The sequence below is a fragment of the Trachinotus anak genome, unplaced genomic scaffold (assembly GCF_046630095.1).
Source record: "Trachinotus anak isolate AG129_WGS33_773 ecotype Australia unplaced genomic scaffold, CSIRO_AGI_Tana_v1 ptg000010l, whole genome shotgun sequence".
Classification (NCBI taxonomy): Eukaryota; Metazoa; Chordata; class Actinopteri; order Carangiformes; family Carangidae; genus Trachinotus; species Trachinotus anak.
The window spans coordinates 10,797,107-10,818,336 of NW_027273861.1; the positions used below are offsets into that span (position 1 = coordinate 10,797,107).

At 41.1% G+C, this 21,230-nt stretch overlaps 1 protein-coding gene across 1 annotated transcript in view; it reads left to right on the plus strand.

Moving 5' to 3' along the window:
• Positions 1-605: 605 nt before the first annotated feature.
• The window catches only part of hcn2b (hyperpolarization activated cyclic nucleotide-gated potassium channel 2b), a 43,057-nt gene continuing 22,432 nt past the window's right edge, over positions 606-21,230 (plus strand). The window contains exons 1-4 of the mRNA XM_071487484.1: positions 606-1,600; positions 3,534-3,957; positions 8,513-8,674; positions 17,954-18,172. Coding sequence (XP_071343585.1) covers positions 756-1,600; positions 3,534-3,957; positions 8,513-8,674; positions 17,954-18,172 — 1,650 coding nt within the window. The 5' untranslated portion in view covers positions 606-755. The remainder of the gene's footprint in view (positions 1,601-3,533; positions 3,958-8,512; positions 8,675-17,953; positions 18,173-21,230) is intronic.

Genomic DNA, 21,230 nt, shown 5'->3' on the forward strand with positions numbered 1-21,230 from the left:
GTCACAGAGAAGGCCTGAGAGTGCAATGGGAGGGTTTTTTCACTAGATGGAGCCGTTTAACCAAGAGAGGGACCCCCGACCGTTTCAGCAAACTACACCCAGCGCAAAGCAACAGGCAGACGCTGTTGACACAGGCTCCCAGTCTAGTTAAGAAAGCCCTGTTGAGTAGTTCACCTATGATCAATCACGCCTCCATGACAGCACGGGCCGCCGGCTGTTTGAGCCCTTTTGATCTGGTTGCTTGAGAGCAGCCTTGTGGATAGTAAAGGATGGGGAACTTGGTGGTTTCTTGTGACCTTCATTTTTTCGCCTTTGTCCTGATGTTCCCCGCTCCTATCAGGTGAGTTTGTTGCAGCTATTTAATAATATATGTATGTGTTTATGTGTGAGCTAATTCCAATTTTCTTTCTAATTACACTGTAAATGTGTGAGAAGATATCTCCCTTTTGTTTATATATCGTCTTCAGTACAGGCTACCTGTATATGGTTGTAGCCTAAGGGTAATGCTGTCGTCTCTCTCTCTCTCTCTCTCTCTCTCTCACACACACACACACACACACACACACAATAACAGAGGCCAGATTGCAGCCATAGCAACGCCGCCGGTGCGCTGTCATCCCTGAGTGTTGTGAATGGAAAGCAGACTGCCATAGCTGTGGCTGCTTTGAACTCCTCAGTCCTTCCACAGGCCGCCGCCCAGTCTCGCCGGGTTCAAGGTGCAGGAGTGTCTGTCTGTCTCTGTCTGTCTGTCGGTGATGGACGAGGCAGAGGACGGCGAGGAGGAGCCCAAATTCCAGCAGTCTCGACCACCTCAAGTAGCCAACTTGACCGGATGCAAGGATCACGGGAGCAGTATGAAAAAATGTACGCCAGGAGGCGGAGCCGCGTCCATTGCGCTTAAAAACTCCAGCAACAATGAGCTCTGGCTCTTCCAAGAGGAGGACCCCGCGCGTCTGAGTGCCAGCGGCAGCACAGCCTGCGCTCTGTTACGCCAGAGGGATGCTGCTGGCGGTCGAGGCGGCTCAGAGTCAGACCACAGGAGTGGAGGGGACACAGTGTCAGACGTAGGCGTGAGAGGAGAGGGGGCCATCGGTATGATATGCAACAAAAACGGAGACTGTAGAAGGGACCCGACCAGTTCAGGGAGCCTTTCCTCTCTCATTTCAAGGCAGGCAGATGGAGTAGTGGCAGGGGCGGAAGACGACAAGGGGCAGGCTGCGAGCATGGACGGCTCTATAACTTCACCGGGGTCCCTGACACAGGGGCCGGGGGCCGAGGTCAAGACAGCGGCGGGGATGGACAAAAAGGACTCGAGAGTTTCTTTCTCCAATGCGCCAACTAGTAAAGGACAGACCCCGAGTCAACAATCGAGAAATTCAGTCACATTCAGTAAAGCTGAGGATGGCTCTCAGATAGTGCCGGACGATGGAGAGTCCAGGGGAAACCAGACTTACATGCAGCGGCAGTTTAGTTCCATGCTTCAGCCCGGAGTGAACAAGTTCTCCCTGCGCATGTTTGGCAGCCAGAAGGCAGTGGAAAAAGAGCAAGAGCGCGTTAAGTCAGCGGGTAATTGGATTATCCACCCATACAGCGACTTCAGGTATGGGTCCAATTGAGTTAGGTTCATAAACAGTGTATCCTCTTAGACTGGGTAGCTCTGCATGGACGATAAAGAGCTTATGGTGTCTGATTGATGTTGATATGGTAGCCTAGTAACATATTGATAGCCCGTCTCCACATCAAACAACTTTATATGAGGAAATATAAAAAGAATAGAATGAGAGATTCAACGTTTTCCATTGAATGCACCTTAGAAATAGACAGCCGGACTATAACTTAAAAAAAGGTAAAGAAATAAAAAAATAAAAAAAAGCGCTTTTATTGTGCTTAAATAGTTGATGCAAAATAAGTTAAACGTGTCCAAATTTGAGCAGATACTCTTGATCTCAACAAGATCAGCAAAATAGAGTGTAATACTCCACATGTTTAAGGTGCTGATAAAAAACACGTTTTTTTCTCACAGAAATACTGTTTCAGCATCGAGGCTGCGTTGCGCATAATCTAATTAAATAGGTCCACTTGGACCAAATCTTATCCACAGTGGCAAAAAGCGGCGGTAACTGCAGTGTGACTTAAATGTTTGTGACCCAAAGTCACAAAGAGGCCATGTTTAACGACTTGCGTCTGTCAAGATGAACCTGGCGTGAAGTTGGAAAAGTTGCGTTTCCCGAGCCGGAATGCGTCTGAATGTCAGTTTCAGCACCGAGGACAGCTCCTCCTGTGTCACACAGGTCTGGTCTGACGATGAACCCAAACGACTAAAGCGCTGGGCTCCAATTAAATAGTATAAAATATAATATTGATTAGTGATTTTTTTAAATTCACCGTTACTGTTAAAGTTTGACAATAGGACATTCGTGACTCAGCAACGCATATCATCAGTTCCTCCCTTTGCTTTGCAGTCTCCACCTCACTTCCAGCTGATCAGACAGCAGTGTAAGATTGGCCTCCTGAACAAGAAGGACAGAAACATACAAGGTTGCAACTACTGATTGTTGACATAACAATAGGAGGAGGTCTGTAAAAAGTCAGTAAATAGCAAAACATCCACAGTTTCCTAAAGTCAAATGTGATGTGTTTACGTGCCCTGTTTTGTCTGGCCAACAGTTTAAAACTTAAAGATATTCAGTTTACCTTCACGTAAGATAAAGATCAGCGAATCCAAACATCAGTGTGTTTGGCATTTTTACTTGACAAACTGATTAACAACGGCTCAGTTATCAAACTAGTTGCTGGTTAACTTTGTTGAATCGACTAGTCTGTCAGTCTGATAAATCACTGCTTAAAATTCTGAATCACAGGTCAGTTGTGTGGCATGATTGGCTGTTGAGCAATGCCTGTTTGAGACAAATAAATCTCACAGTAATCACCCACTGGTTATGGGTGAATACTGCTCAAAAGTGCTCGGGTATCTGTTGTTCTTTGATTTGAAATGAAGTTGACACCCAGCTTGACCTTCCTGTAATGTACTTTTCTCTCTGCTTGTCCTTGCTTTGACCTTGTCCTTAGTCAGATGATACAGGTCATCTCACCAGGAGTAGATACAGTGCAGTTGGTAAAAGAAAAGCAGGCATTTTATAAGAGATAAGCCATTTCTCACTGTTGTTATGGGTGGTGCTGTTTTCTAAGTGTGTGTGTGTGTGTGTGTGTGTGTGTGTGTGTGTGTGGCCCTGGACACTGCATTGCTTCATGATACAGAGGGAGCTTGAAATATCATTTGTCATAAATCAAGCACAGTCTGCATTTTTGCCGGCTTTTGATATGCACAGCAAATAGCAACACTGTAAGTTGTCTACACATCAGTATTTCAGTTTTAGACTTGGTTCACACACAGTGAAACTGTAGATTGTGCACTCTACTGTGTAACTATCATGTGTTATTTCCTCCTGTATTTCAGAGTGTGGCTGGCATCTGACGTCTTATAGTTGTCCTTTGTCTCTAACCACCTTCTTCCCACTGCTCCACCCTGTCAGGTTCTATTGGGACGTCACCATGCTGATGTTCATGGTAGGCAACCTGATCATCATCCCCGTGGGCATCACCTTTTTTAAGGACGAGACCACCACGCCCTGGATCATCTTCAACGTGGTCTCCGACACCTTCTTCCTCATGGACCTGGTGCTCAACTTCAGGACGGGTATCGTGTTTGAGGACAACACCGAGATCATCCTCGACCCCAAGAAGATTAAGAAGAAGTACCTGAAGAGCTGGTTTGTGGTGGACTTTGTCTCTTCCATACCTGTGGATTATATCTTCCTCATCGTGGAGAAAGGGATTGACTCGGAGGTGTACAAGACGGCTCGGGCACTCCGCATTGTCCGGTTCACTAAGATCCTCAGTCTGCTGCGCCTGCTGAGGTTGTCCAGACTCATCCGTTACATCCACCAGTGGGAGGAGGTAGGATGAGTTTAAACATTTATTATACAATCACATGGCAAAAAGGAGGGTTTGGGGTTTACTGTGTTTTGACTACTAAAGGAAGCATTATGTTAATGACAGCAGGTAAATTAGGTATAATTCGGGCCTAGAACACATATAAATGAATCTGTGAAAATCCTAGTAGTGATATATCATACTGCATCAAATTTAATTTGATTTAAAGGTTATATATGTTTCACTGTTCAATGATAATTTCCTAAATATAAAAGTCAATATATTGTGAAACCATAACCATAATAACCACCAATTAAAACAGAAATATACAGAAACTATTACAATTTTGAAAATGAGGGCCAATTGTACAAAAAATATAACTTTTTATTGTGATATTTATATCTATCTGAAAAGCCAGAAGCAATGTCAGCCTGCCTTTATATTGATCCGTTTTCATAATTTCTACCTCCAATCACATCTTTCTCCATTCTGTTAGTCAAAGTGCAGTTAAATGGATTTTAGTCTCTCAACTGGAATCTCACAAAATAACTCATCAGCATCACCTCTGCCATCAGAGCTGTACTGATAATCACAGGTGTTTTAGTGTAGAAGTAAGGTGCGGTTTGGATATTATGACAAATATTGCCCCACCACTTTGAATTGGGTTTGCTTATATTAAAAAAAATAGTCTCACTGTGCTCTCATTAATAATACAATATTGGATATAAATTGTGGTTTATATCAGAATACAAGTAATCCTGTTTGTGTAACTAAACTCCTCCTCTGTATAATTACTTCCTGACACACAAAAATAAGTTTTCGCCATGTTGTAAAGCAATAAGCATGATGGCTGGATAATAGCTCATCATAAGCCAGTGTACTGGTGCAGTTAACAATTCAAGAAAATTAATTTGTGCTTATCAGTGGGCAACTGAAAAGGGATTTCCCGAGGAACGAACACAACCATCAGGAAAGCTAATTGTCTTTTTTTTTCTCACAATGAGAGCTACTGTCTCCACATTTTAATAATTGATTTAATGTGGCATTTCAACCAATCAAGGCATCAAACAGTTTTGAATGGATACTGATATAGTGGCCAATGCAAGAGCACAAGCCTTAATGATTACATTATATATCAGCAAATAAGATTTATCTTCAGTTAGATACCTTATCTTCTACCATGTACCACATATGCTGCTACATAAACACAATTAACTCTGGTCTCTTCTGTTTGTGTTTGCTTTTTTTGCTGTTATAAACTAAGGATCCCTATCTGGCCTAACCAAACATCTATGAATCAAATGTGTGTGTTCCTTCACTCTGAAAATAACCACTGCTCTTCTGATTAGAGAGCGGTAATTTGAGCTCGATGAGAGTCTTAATTACTGACTCAAAGACACACAACCGAATGCTCCTTTGCTTCGACTGAGCCCTGGCCCTGATCAGCTTAGATGAGCTGAGCTCTGCTCTGCTCAGCTCGATCCAAACGTGGCTGGTTGTGTTTCCCCGCTGCCCAGCTCAGCTCGGCTCAGCTTAGCTCAGCTCACTGCAGCCTAAAAGATTGTCTTAGAGTTGTGATGATTTCATTTTCTAACCTGGCTATAGAGCAACCGAAAGGAGAACACTGGACAACAACCTGGTTCAAAGTGCTGCTGGTTAACATTATGTATTTTTGACATGATTTTAGAATAGACTGGTGTGTGTGTTTGGTGTGCGGCAGAGATAAGCATTGTCACGAATAACCAGAGCAATTTCCTGAGGCAGGAAACATGGATCAAGCCTCTCCACTTCCTGGCATGCCTTTCTCAGGAGGTGAATGGATTGGGCGTGTATGTATGAGTGTGGGGGTAAAATTTCATCAAGTTTGCTTGTTTTCTCTAGATGTTGTCATCTGAATCATCAGGTGTGTCAATCTCATGTGCAGCAGACAGGAGTATTTTATCTGTGTTTTTCAGGCTGCAAGTTGTGGTCACAGTAATGTGCCTTGACCCAGATTGTGGTCTGACAGTGACACATGGCCAGGTGCTGTTCTGGTGTCGGGGGGAACATTAGTCCTGGAGCCTCATTAATCATGATGGGAATGCTTCTTAATCACAGGGCAGGGCTTCACAGTGTGTTTCCCCTTCTCCTTCTCCAAATTAGCAAAGGCCATAAGCCATTACAGGAGGTACAGCACTCAAAAAAAGTAAAGAAAGTCATTTCTTTGGAGTTTGATCTATAGCTAAATTACATTTTTTAACCCTAAACTAGAAATAGGGAAAAGTAGGGATGGAACTCAAGGTATATTTGACAGACAATCAAAAAGGTTGTCAGTCTAATAGATTGCTAATCAAGATTGTTGCTCATGTATGAGTATTGGCCAGGTGCGATGGGGTAAGATCTTAATACGGGTTGGCCTTCTTGTGTTGGCACTGTAACTAACAAGGGATATTTGCACCCTGGGGATTAGTAGGAGAGCAGGTTTTGACATTCAAGTGAGCTGCAACTTGAGCACAAGGCCTCTGAGGTGACGGCATGAGTCACCGAATGTCCTAGCCTGGCTGCTCCCAAACTGTAAAATCACAACAGAGGCAGCCCTTGCATGTCTCCAGACACACACACACACACACAATCTGGCCTACTTCACATGTAGGACGATTCAATTGTATCAAGTGAGAAATAAATGAGCTGTTGTTTTCTATATAGGAAACCATTAAATTGGCCCATAAAGCAGGGCCTTTCAATATGCATAAATATACAGTAGGCTATATACTATATACAGACATACAGACAGTGTTTGCTCTACTTCCCTTGTAGGACAATTCTCTTGTTCCTACTGGGAATGTATGGTTTTTGCTTATGATTTAGTGAAGCATCCACTGGATCAGGTAAGCAAGGATTTCACACCAGCACACACACGCATGTAAACCTACCCACACACACACAAACACACACACACGCACGCACGGTGGTTACAAGCCTGGCCAATAGCCAGCAAAGCCACAGTGAGTGGTGTTTACAAGGCTGTGACCACAATACCAGGTCCACACAAATGAGCCTTCTTACCTGAGGCGAGTAATGCTAAGAAACAGCAGAGAGAGGCCAGCATGATCAAAGCTTCGTCAGTGCCTGATGAGGTTTTATCGTGACTGAGAACAGACCACAGACTCTGTGCTTGTTCATATTCCCCACCTGGTTACAATTTAGAATCTCAGCCTGGCACATTATTCGACTTCTCACTGAGGGGGAACGACATGCATCACATCTCAGAAAAAGCTTGGGAGACACAACTAGTTTTTCACCACTCCTGAAAAACTGTTTGATTGGGTTTTTAAAGATATCCATCCCTGCAGCTCGATCATCCTCCCAGGCTGCTGATTTACCATAACAATGAGCTTTCATTCATTTTTTCTGGCTAACAAATTTAGCGAGTAGCTAACGACAAATACTAAGCTAAAAGTGGGTCAATATTGGACTTATACTGGCCAGGTGGCCAAAAATGCAGCTCCAAATGAATGTTGCTCTGTATCTGCCAGATTACTCATCTGGCATTTTTCCTTATCAACTTTATAAGGAGATAATATGTCAATATTGTGTTTACAGCTTTCTCCACTGATCCCAAGTGGCAAAAAAATCTGTTAATATTGATTTAAAAGTTAGATGCTAGCTGTTTGAGGTAACAGTGAATAATAATAAGAATAAAATATCATCACCCTTTAAGTGGATTTTTGCTAATTTACACTTCTAGCAGTTATAGAGCAACATTAACATTAATTTAGAGTCAGGTTTTTGGTTCCCTGATGAATGTAAGTCCAATATTCACTCACTTTTACCTGTTTACTTGTTTTTGGTCTCCACCAACTACTGAGGAAAATCTCTGGCAGGTGAAGAGTTTTTATTCCTTGGTTACTAGCTAACAAATACAAGAACATTTCATAATTATTCTTCACCTGGCTAGTATAAGTCCAATATTGACTCTCTTTGAGCTCAGTTTTTGTTGCTATCTAGTCGCTAAATTTGTTAGGTAGTAGTTTTTCTGATTTTGTCTGAAAACAACACTATGAGCAGTTAAACCAGAAAAACACAGTTGTGGACCCTGAAACCATAACAGCTTTAGCTGCTAAATGCTTCATTATGCTCATTAGCTATCTACAAACAGGTAGCATAAAATGGGTTTGTAGTGCTTTTTGCCATCAGCTTCCAGCTATAGTTGTAAGTTGTGCAATGGGAGTAGTGAACCTGACAGGTAAACAATGTCCTGAAACTCAGAATAAAGCTCCATAAAGTGTCTATCACTGCGACACCTTTCACTTTGTCATTTGATGCATTATTTTTGTGAAAATATTGGATATAGTGACTTAAAAAGCTATATGAACTGAAAATACCCTTAAAGACATACAGGAAAAGACAAGACGTTTAAAATTCTGCCCTGAGTATAACAATATGCTGGATGTACTATTTGTGAAAACAGATTCAGTACTTATTGTCAGATTCAGTCTGAATCCACTGATTTGTCATTCTGCTCACACATCTGTCCCTGCTTTTCCCTCCTCTCCATGTCTGTAACCCTCTGTCTGCCCATCTCTTCTCCTCCTGACAGATCTTCCACATGACCTATGACCTGGCCAGCGCTGTGATGCGAATATTCAACCTGATTGGTATGATGCTCCTGTTGTGTCACTGGGACGGCTGTCTCCAGTTCCTCGTTCCCATGCTGCAGGAGTTTCCATCTGACTGCTGGGTCTCCCTCAACAAGATGGTGGTAAGCAAAATGCTCATTGCGTTTTTTTGATTCTCAAAAATGTGTGTTTGTTGACGTTAAAGGTTTCTGGTAAGTCACACAATCACATGAACATATGTATGCAAAGGTGTTCGACAGAAACAAACAGAGCAAAACCAGAGCATAAAACATATCCCCCATGGAGCCCAAAGGTGTGTTGCATGTAGGCAGAGAGTGAAATTAGATTTTTTTTTTTTAAAGTTGAGTCTGCACACATGTAGCACAGACACACACATACACACAAGACCAGCCTCAATTAAACCCTCTCTAGTTAAACCCAGGAGACATGCCAGTGTATACAAAGCAGAGGGATGAAAAAAGAGCCTGTTTTCTCTCGGTTCATACAGCACGTCATGTGGTTTGTTCTGTCTCTTCTTTATCTCTCTCTCTTGTTTACTTCTCTGCTCAGATGGCCTTCCTTCCTTCTAGCTGGCAGGTAGCTTCTGGCCATCTGCTGATAGACGGACCATTAGGAGAGGTTTTCTCCCAAATTATTGCTGGCATGAAAAGAAAACTCTTTGGAGAGCAAGTGGTATAATTAATGAAATAATGAATAATCAGTATTAAAAGCATGTCCCCTTTGGACTTGCGACCTTTGTCAACCAACAAAGATTTTGCAAAATAAGAACATTGCTTGCTCAGTTAAGCTCTTGAACCCTTGAACCCTCACATTATACAATAATATCACATTTACACTAAGTTTCCAGTTTGTTAGGTACACCTAGCTTATTAATAATCGAAGACCAAAAGTTGACTGAATACCTCTCACACATAATAACCTTCATGAAGGGCTGTGGTATTAGACGGAATAAGTTTTAGCCTGTTGTACCTAATAAACCAACAACTGGGTGCCCATTCTTTATCGGCTTGTTCCAACACTATGTTGAAGCTACTTGATGCTCATATTAAAGGAAAAATTCAAACTGAAGATACATGTTATAGATGCCCCGTCAGATGGGAAATACGTAGATGCTTTGCATTTTAGACGATTTTCCACAAAACTGCGTAGAATATAAATTTAAGTTCTGTGGGACTAACTCCCGCTGTGATGCAGAGGGCTGTACCTCTTCAACTCTGCTGTGTTCTGCATTTGAATTATGACCTTTCCCTTAAATGTTACAAGGACCAGCACCGGCAGTATGCTAACACCATTTCATATAAATGGAATAATCTGAAATTGCTGGCTGTTTTGTAAACCATTGACTATCTCAGGGACATTAATCACAAATAAGGAACACTTGTGAAATATTGAGGCAGAACACAAAAATACAAAGGAACATCAGGTAACATTGTTCCCTGTTTGGGTATTTATTGTTTTGGACTTAAACCCATCCTGTCTGACTCATCACTCCGTATTGGAGATACCAGATTGGGAGTTGGTGACTGACACAGAGAAGTCGGGGGACGTGAGCAGTGTAACACATATGCTTGCTTAACCTGTAATTCAAATGTGCCTTTTTTTTAACTTGTATATTGTATTTTACTCATATATTTATACACATGCAGAATGTTTTTACATGCAGAGAAAAAACTCTCTGACGCTGACAGTGTGGTAGGCCTCTTATTCAACCAAGAGAGACCAACATTGCAAACTATTTATGATGGTTCTATACAGATACAGAACAATTAGGCTTAAACTCCAGAACCTGCTGCAACATTTTATATCTTATGATTGAGTGATAGTGCTGGTGAGGTCATGTAAGTGAGAAGAGCTCCTGAGAACTGTGACCCATACAGGATGTATAAGGTTTTAACATTATACATTAGAAAGAGGGGTTATGATTAGTTTGGGCGTAGCTTTGGGAAGAGAGCGGAACAAACACGATGATGAAATGATCTGGGTATTAATAGAATAAATGGTTTGGGACTTGGAGAGCACGGGTTGTGTTGACAGGAGAGGGAATAACTGCATGAAGAATTGGGAAAACTGATTGTTTAAAGCTTTGGAGAAATAGATCATCTGCCCTATAAACCAGCGCACTACTGTGACAGAGCCAAAAGATATTATTGGTTGACTGGTCCTTACTGCTGTAGGATCAGAGGGTGCAAATAATTTTAACTGGCATTTTTGTTGCGTCTCTGGAAGTTCAGCAGACTGGATAATTCCTTCTTCATGCTTTTGTGGGGTGCGAGCTGTTTCCTGAGCTGTCTAACACTGCTGTCGCTAAGAAATGTTTCATATGCTGTGAATGAACTTTCTCATTCTGGCACACAGATTGGTGACAGTCAGGCCTTGAAAATAGTCCTGTGATAACACTGTGTACCATGACACACTGTTGATGAATGTGTGTGTGTGTGTGTGTATGTGTGTGTGTGCGTGTGTATGTGTGTGTGTGTGTTTGGGTATGTGTGATCTCTAGGAACAGATGGATCTCACACCCTTTGACCCTAGGGGATATCACTGTCGCTTCTCTGTTGTTCTATTTCTTGTTTCTCGTTTCATCTCTGGCCATCAGTGTCTTTTCTCACCCCTCCCGTTCTCCGCGTAGGCTTTGTCTTCCCTATGTCTGTTGAGGACAGCAAGAAGCCCACTGCTATGCCAAACTCAATATGTCACTTCTGACTTAGATTCAGGAAACATCAGATATTTCATGAATTGAGAAATTTAACAGATTAAATGTTTTTGACCTCCACATTCCTCTGCTCAAACATGCCGACTTTCTTGGCATCTGGAGTTGTTTTCTTCACAGTTACAAATATAAATGTGTTGATAGTCTCTTATTAGCATTAAACTCCAATTCAAAGACACATTTTGTGTTGATGTTTTTAATCTCAGACAACAAGCTTTTCTGTACAGCACAGTGACATTATTTTCTGTAATGTTAATTATCGCCAAAGGTTACGGATGCAGAGAAAAAATATGTTTCTCTATGATATGCTCAGCCATGAATCCCTCCTGTCTCCCCACCTCCCTTTTTACTTTCTCCTCGCTGTGTTTACATTCACTCTTCTCTTTCATGCCTCAGACTAATGCGTGTTGTTTATGCCTGTGTATCATTTTCTGACCTCGATGCCACATTTGCCAGTGAGCACCCGTGTGGGCATCGCTGCTTGGCGTGTTGTGCTGCTGCCATCTTGGGGATAATCAAGGTCAGGGGTCCTTTTTTAGAGTGGCTTTGAGTAAGAGATGCAGCGTTAAGTGATCCTCATCCTCATGCTGACTGGCTGTCTGCCTGCACTGGACATTAACTGGGCCCCACCCTACTTTCCTTTTTCATCATCCATGCACTACAGCCAGATTGCCTTTGTATAGAAACAACACATGATCCATTCACTTCCTCAGAGGCACTGCCACATGCACTTTTATACCTGCTTTCATATGTGTACTTGTGTCTGTTTTTGTTTGCCTGAGCCTTGTGGGTATGTAAAAATATGTGACGGCTAAATAAGAGATAACCAAAGCCCTTATAACAATGTATTCATCTCTGCATCTACACACTCAAAAACAATATCTCTGACTTGGAAAAGATGTGCATGCTGCACAGTTATTATAAGCCTGATAATCAGGCTCCTGCAGCATAGTGATCACAAAAAACCAGATCATCATGGCCTGTTATATAAGTGACTCTCGGTTACGTGAATGACAGGTGGTTTTGTCCCATCTACCTCAGCCTGATTGGCTGTTAGATCAATAGCATTAGAATAAAGCCTCTTTCTTCCTCTCAACTACTCTCTGCCTCAGTCTGAACTCTTGCTGAGTTTAATATTTAGGCTGCTAGGAGAGAGGGTAGAAGAGTTGCTGTAACTGCAATAGTACACAAATTTATGTGGCTTTATTATCTATGTATGTGCACTGTATACACACACACACACACACACACACACACACATGCGCTTCAAGAAACCCTCCTGCTTTGAAAGTTAATAAGAGTATCCTCCATTCGTTCAATTACTGAAGTGATCTAACTGGCAGGCAGGCCTGTCTGCTCACATAAGAATAATGGACAGTTACCGTGTGTGGAGGTGTCGGTGTGTTTGTGTGTGAGTGACAGCTGCCTCTTATGATCCAACAGCTTCTTCCAATACTAATCTTGTTCACATAGTACAAAGTGATCTTGGTAACATGTTTCATATTCCAATTTCTTAAATACATTTTTCAGAGAAGAAATATTAAAGTGGGTGGTAGAGTACTGTGTGTGATTTGGAGCTGGCATGTGGAAAATGATTGAATCCTTGATTTATTCTGGTAGTCTCAGTATATTTGTGCCTCTTTTATGAGAGACTGCTCATGTGCATTTAGGCTGGTTGAGTACAGGGAACGAATGTTTCACGCTGCCTCACATGGTCTGTTTATTTCAGACGTGAAACTTTGAGGTAGATAATTTTATGTGGTCATCATGATTGAAAATGCATTTTAGTAATTGATGAACTAAGTTAGGGGATTATTAATATGTTATAATATGTATTTTTGTTAAAGAGGATTATTAGCTCAAATCTGAACTTATGTTTGATTTGCCGGGTCAAACCATGTCGTAGCTAGTTAAAGAAAATAGCTTTACAGCCTGGTTGGAGCTGCCGTCTTTGTGGGTCAAGTTGCCCCTTTGAAACCAGCCCCATTTTAAAAAGTTGTCTTGTCACATTTAGCTATACAGTGATATGCAGTGAATGCAGTTCTCTGTAAACACATTTTGCTTTATGGAAACATTAGTAGAATTAAAAGCAATTCAAACTCTGTTAAACATAAGAGAGATAATACTGTTTCCAGGCAGACGTAGAAAGCCTCAGGCAAACAATATTTGTAAATTCTAAACCACTGATATATTTCCTTCACGATGGAAAAATGTATGGAAACTTATTTCGCTTTTTAACAAGACTAATAGTCCACAGCCATGCTAGTGATGCTTTGAGCTAAATGCTAACTTTGACATAATCAATGTTACCATGCTAACAGGCTGATGTTTCGCAGGTATGATGTTTTCTCTGTTCATCATCTTAGTTTAGGATGTGTTTGCATGCTAACATTTGTAGTCCTACTGCTAACATAAATAGCACTAAATACAAAATGGGAATTTTAGTTTTGCAGATATTTGGTCTTGACCAGATGATGTTGTGAGAAGAAGAGTCACAGGATTATCAAAGTTATTACAAGTCATCTATGTAAGATATCATGGCAATCCAGTAGATAGAGCAACCGACTGATTCACATTACCATCCATTGTTTCAAGATTTTGTTCACAAAGGTACAAGAAATATCAATTAGCAGGGTATAGTTTGTGTAAAATTTTAAATGCACTTCCTTAGCCTAGTTTGAAATACAGTAGGTCTGCTTTAAGGTAAAAGCCAAGCCCTTCATTTTTCTTTGAAAAATTCGAGGAATATGCTTATTATTACACTTTGTATCTGTTATATCAGTTCTGTCCAACGTCAGTAATGCCTGTGTTATGTTATTTTCACCATGACTTCAGTGACTTTTCCACAAGTTTAATTAATCAATCTGGATTAGCACAAGTTAAACAATTTAATTCTCTGAAAAGAATTAGATTAACTGTGTGTACACAACCATTCATATGGCACCATATTACCATATTCATCAGAAAGACTGAAAATATGATTTATATCTCTTTGGAACCAATTAGGAAAGAATAAGGATTTGTTTCCAATAAGGAGGTTGCAGTTGTTCCAGAGAAGAGTGTTGTGGGGTGAGAAAAGATGGCTTCCAAGCCAGAAGGACTTCTGATAGAATTTGGTTATTTGATTGTCTGAACAGATGCTTTGGACTACAGTCATATGGCCGCAGCTTGCATCATCTATGTAAGGCATTTTCCAGATGCACATGTTTTGCACATCAACAACACTCTGAAAACTACAGCTGTGTCTCAGTTCAGAGGCTGGGTCCTCTGAAGGACATAGCCCTTACTGGTGTAGCCCTCAGAGATCCTGAACCTGCTCCTCCTCTGCAAAGGAGTCACTCCTCATAAACTGAAACAACTCCCAGTTACAGTGGTGCACCTGTAATTTTTAGGAAGGATGTGACAGCGATTTACAAGGCATTCATTGGAATTCATGTTGGCAGGAGGGAAAAGTTAAGTTCCCCTCCAGACATGTTTTTTCAAACGTAAAAAGCAAAGAAAAGGGGAAGCACATCAACTCTTACTTCCTCATTGAGAAAATCTGGATCAGGTCTCATGCCCCACCCACCAACGCTGCTTTTGTTAGGTTGACCGGTGAGGGAGCAGAGGTGCAGAGGCAGGGTTAGCAGAGGAGACATCACTGACTCAACCACACGTTTCAGTCTCGGTCAGACCCAGACTCAAATGATAAGTTTGTTGTGAACCAAAATCGCTGACTGGTTCCTTAGATTTGAGACATGTGAAACCTTGGCTCTCTGAATCTGTTTTTTGTCCATCGGTTCATGACAGCAAGGTGGAAATGCTCAGTCATGGTGTTGAGTATGTGATTTGTTCTCATTAATGTATGAATAATGTGATTGTTGGGGTTCCACTTCTAACTAATAGGAGGAATGAAAAGTTGTCAGTAAAGCCTCTCGTGAACAGAGAGGTTCCAGTTCAATTTAAACTTCTGATACGCAGTTATTTTTGCAAACAGAGCCACCATGATGCCCAGATAATTTGCTCTTTACTCCATTATTCTTCTTTAACACACACTCTCTGAGCGAAACGTTTTTTGCTGTCAGAGTCTGAATTCTTCATTAACATTGTTAAGTAATTCCAGCGGACACCAAACCATCTTGCAACTTTCTGTGCTCATTTGGTTTTAAATAATGCATACAAACACGAACACACTGGCTCTAAATAATGAATCTTAACATTGCTAACAAGCTCTTTTATGGTAGTTTTATATTAAAATTCTAGATGTCAGTGTCATCTAATTGTCAGTTCTTTCAAATGAAGCAAACTCCCGATGTCAGTTTTAGACTGTCAGAGAGGGACTGCACCCTGTCACAGAGATCCTGAGAAGCGTGACTGGCACAAATCAAAGACACACACACTAAAAAAACAAGCTGAGAGTCAAACAGCATGTATCCCCAGACGGGTGTGCCAGCATGCATGTACATTCACTATTCTATAATTATGCCATCATGCATCATAGATGTCCCATACTCCCTTTGTGTTCCTCCCTAAATGTATTATGTACAATTAGCTATCATCCACGCTGCTCAGTGAAGACCGATAGCAGATAAAATGAAGACAAGACCTAATTCCATTTGTTTCATCTTTCTCTCCCCCTCACTCAGGGTGGTATCTCTGTAGAATTAGTTTATTGTGTTACTATGAAGGTTGTAATTTCCAATAGTAAGAGACAGCTGTACACTGTGTCAGTTTTAATCAGCTGTTATCTCAAACAGACTGGTTACAGCTGGTCAGTGTGGGTTTTTCTGTTCATACAGAGACGTGCAAAAGAATAATTCAACATTTTGGAGGATGCACTTATTTTGATAAGAAGATCAATACCTCTTGCATATCTGCCCGGTAAATGTAAGGCCAGTTAGCATAGCTTAGCATAAAGACTGGGAACAATTATAGTTAACAGTTATATAAATGTACATATACACACTCACAAACACACACACATACATTCAGAGAAATACATATAAACACACACACACACACACACACACAGTGTATGAAACAAATGCATCCACCTGTAACGAAGGACCTGATGAAGACAGACTTCAGACTCTGGGAGTACAGGGGTGATTTTTACCTATGGTCTTTTTCACTAACACTCACACAGTCATACAGACAGACCAAGAATAATAAATCTTTGACCCATAGATGAGTTACACTCCTCTCATCCTGTATTTGTCCCAAGATAGTCACTCGTGGGTCACCACAGATTGACAGTAATGATGTCTTCTAAATGCCACAATAGCATGTGACAGTAGTAGATTCCCTGTTTTATCATCAGGATCACAGTCAGACACGCTAAGAGTTTATCAAGGGTGTGGTCATGACCTGATCAAGTGCAGGAGTAAGAATCGATCAGTGTTTTAGTACTCAGTTTTTAAGGCATGAGTATTTTCTGTTCTGTTTTTCTTTGTTTAATGTGTTGTATAGTGTATAAAAGATAGTCATTGCTGTTCTTCTATCTACTGACTGAATGTATGTACTGTATATTTATCTGGGTGTGGTGTATGTGAGAGTAAGCCACAGTCAGAGTCAACAGGTGTTTATTTCTGTTCTTTGGCTCTGGGTTAGAGCTGCTTACTCCTGCTGTTTATCCATCAGCAATGTAGCCAGCATGCTGATGGCTGACTGGAGGGATTCAGCTCCAGGTCTGTTCACCACCTGGGGCGGTGAGGATGAGGCTCAGACTGAGGCTGGAGTGTTTAAATGTTCTGCCGGGTTTTGCAGCAAACATTTCTTATTATATTGGGCTTAAGGGCCGTGGATGACAGTGAGACAAGGACTGCAAGTGTACATCATATAGAAATAACAACAAAGCCAAAAATATGGGGAGGTTGCTTAAAATCTTAAAGGCTTCAAACTGTTGTTGTTGGTTTCTCTGTCTTTTATCTAAGATTAGAAGGCTCAGTTTATCTCCTCCAACAAATGCAAACAACTGATCCAGATGAGAGCTCAAACAGACACGAAACTTTGAGCAAATTTGAATCTCAAATGACATGTAAATGACTTGGGAAATATACAAATCAGCTAAGAATCCAACCAGTCAATCAGTGACTGAGGACACCACTCGTCCCAGATGAAACACTCAGACACACATACTGGGGTAAACTCTGGACGGTGTGTGAGGAACAGCTGTCTGAGGAGAGGATGTGCGGTTCAGCAGCGCCCATGGAGGGCTTTCTAATGACTCTAATATGTGAGAATTAGAGTTGACTGAGTGCGTGAGCACCAATCAAAGGCAGACTGGAGCAGGCAGATGTACGGGCTCCTCATTAACACTCGCTTTTTTTCTTCATCTCCCTCTGCTTGTCCAAGACAGGGTGAGGCTGCTCAGTAATCACGATTAGCCTCTCCACCAAACATGCAGCAGTCACCACACAGAGCCATATACTTTTCAGGAATCACTCTTTAGCTCTATCATTATTTAAGTCACTCTGTCACCACTTTTGTCACACTAACTTTTTACTGCAGTGTGCCTCAACAGTATATCTCAGGCTCAGGTCATCAGGTCAAAACTACTGTGGCATGAGAGTAACCACACGATATAAAAGTAAGGAGCTATTCTAGGAAAACAGAATAACCCAGGTTTTTCTCCTTTCTCTCCCATCTCTTCCTCCTTCTGTATAATTCGTTTTCCCAAACTTTTGCCTTCCCTCCATCTCTCTTCCTACAGAATGACTCATGGAGCGAGCTCTACTCCTTCGCCCTCTTTAAAGCCATGAGCCACATGCTGTGCATTGGATATGGAAGACAAGCTCCAGAGAGTATGTCGGACATCTGGCTGACGATGCTCAGTATGATCGTAGGAGCCACCTGCTACGCCATGTTCATCGGCCACGCAACTGCCCTCATCCAGTCTCTGGACTCATCTAGACGGCAATACCAGGAAAAGGTCAAGATTTGTCTTGTTTTTGGTGTATTGCCTTCTTTCACTGGGTGTTTACCACCTGAAATAACGCTGTTATGTTTGAGACAAAGTTAGCAAATCACTAGAAGATTAATGTTAGGTTCAACTAAATTACAAAGGGAAAAAAAAGAACATTTCTCACTTATCCTTGCAGTGTCTAGACAAGCAGACAGCTGGACCTTTTGTGGAATATGCTTATTTGCTTTCATGCCGAGAGTTAGATGTGAAGATCAATACCACTCTTGTATGTGAGTATGTGATAAGTACGAAGCTAGAGCCAGGAGACAGTTAGCTTGTCTTAGCATCAGGACTGGAAACAGGTTAACAGCTAGCCTGGCACTTTACCAAGTTTAGAAAAACATGCCAGCACCTCTAAAGCTCACTCATTAACATGTTATACCTTGTTTGTTTAGTCTGTATTCAGGCAAAAATGTAGCAATGACACATTGTATTTTTACAGGGAGTTACTTGCTCTAACATTTTCTTCCAGTCTGGATAGTTTCCCCCTGCTTCCAGTGTTTGCACTAAACTAAACCAATCTGCTCCTGGCTCCAGCTTCATACTTGATGGAGAGATATGAAAGTGCTACCAATCTTCTTATCTTATTCTTGGCAATTGTGCAACTAAGGGTATTTTTCAATATCAAACCATTCTTTTGATAAATCCAACACCAACATATCTTTTGAGAAGTAATGTCCTGGTTACTCTGAATATACCTACAGACCGTGCTGTAAACAGTTTTCATTGGAACTACTTTCTTCTGAAGAAAAAAAACCCTATAAAAACTGAGTCACAGGGACACTATTTTCTGAAAAGAGATGTTGCCTTTTGATATTTCTTAATTAGACTTTTGAATGGTGTCAGCACCACAAATAAAACTTAATTCACCTGCATTTTGTTAGGGTGGCAGCAAAAATCTCAGAGGCAGATATCTCAAAAATAAATAAACATATGAATCTTAACTTATCTGCATGACTAGATTCTTCTAAAGGTAAGTTTTCTGACATCTGGGGGACCCAACCCTTTAAATACAAATTGTCTGAGTAAATAGCACAGCTTATTAGCTAGTATCTCTTTGTGGAGAAAGAAAAACAGGAAAACAGGAGGGATGGTTTATTACTGTCTGTCTTTGGATCATTGGTGATATAAATCAGGGTGTTAGCCCCAGGATTACCTTAACTGTACCCAGATGACCCCACTGCCGGGAGCATAGCAAGCCGCCACAAGGAGACTCCATAGGATATTTTATCTACAGCTAAATCCTTTACAACAATGTGTATAAGGTTATCACATTTGATATGAACACAAGGGGTTTTTCTCATTAGATTCCAACACACTTTGATAGGAACAGCATCTGTTCTATTCCTGTAGTTCGATATTCATGGCTGCAGCTCGCTGGGCCTCGGCCCATCTGTCATCTTCGTAGAACAGCAGATCAAAGCTTTGGGCGTCAGCAAGCCTGGGAGGGGAGCACACTCCGGCTTTATAAGGCCACGGTGTCACTGGTGCTCTGTGTCTTGTTAACTTCCTTAGAACCTGGATGATGTGGGGATGTCTTAAGCTATCTATCACTCATACACATGCATGCAGACACACTTACACATCAGAGTGATTGGTCAGGCTCTGTTGTCTAGCTGAAGCCTCTGGCTAATGTTTAGAACAAAGGATGATCAGGTTTCCCTCTCTCTTTCTGAGTCATGATCAACATGGTAGTTTTCCTCTGTTTATTTTCTGACTCCTGTGGCTTGGTTGTGCATCATGTTGGAGAGATAATCATCTTGCCTTATTTTCTAGGTCATGATACCAGTGAGCATCCATGATGGTGTTGAGTTTATGGCAGACTGGATCTCCTGGGGGAAGGGTTGTGATTTTATTTAAACTCTAATGAAGCTCCTGTATTAATTAGATTGGATTAATTATCAGTGGATCTGGGGTAACCCATTCACAACCAGTGAGCATACTGAATTCCACTTATGACTGTGTTTGGTGGATACGCACAGAAGGGTTGTTGTTGTGTGACTGCTGTTTCAGATCAGGGATATCGGTCAATGACAATGGATAATTTAAAGGAGCTATTTGTAAGTTTTGCTGTTGCTACATAGCCAGCGTTAGAATCAACAGCTGTTGAACAAACGTTATGACTTAAGTATTAAACATCATTCCTTTACTCACCAAGAGCTGTCTCCAGTGGTGGAAAGCAACCCTCTTGTTTTACCACCACTTCTCTTCTTTTCTTCTTTTCTTCCTCTGAAGTTAGCACACTGGACCGTCTCATCACTTTATGACTTCATCACAATACAAAGCAGCATTAGGTGCTCACATCAATAATAGATTACATTTTAAAGATTCAACAGAAATATCTCTGTCCAGAGACAATGACCCTGCTACTCTGGATGATCCATAGACTGGAGCGACTTTCTGCTGAAGCAATAGTCCCTTTTAAAGCTGCTGACAGTTTGCTCTGTCATATTCATGTTGACTTTTAAATGTCATGTTTCACTCCTTGGAGCACCACAAACAAACTTTATTTGTAATTTGGATGAAGAAAAAAACCTATCAATGAAAAGGTATTTTTTTGTCAGGAACGAATGAATGATTTGTTAAATGTTTTTTTTAACTGACATCCACATGAGTGTCCTCCTGTCCTTCAGTCCAGGTACAGGGGTTTTTCGTTCTGCGACCTCAGATCTGTAGACTGCCCCGCCCAAAGAACTCAGACGCATTAATTCAGTACTATCTTTTAAATCCAAGTCTCAAAACACAGTCTTCTAGACTTCCTTTTTATGTAATTGCTTTTTGAGCCTGCCAACTTTTAACCGTGTGTTGTTTTCACTTGCATTTTTTCAAAATGAATGTCATTTTCTGAAGTTACTCTTTCTTTTTATCATATTTTCTATTTTTGTGTCTTAATTATCTTTTGGTCTTTATTAATTTGTCTTTTATTATTTCATTTTCAATTTCTTAAACCTGCCTATAATGAACTTTGTTTTGATTGTGAGTGCTATTTTCAATCTTTGTCATTATTATGGTCATGGCTCATTAT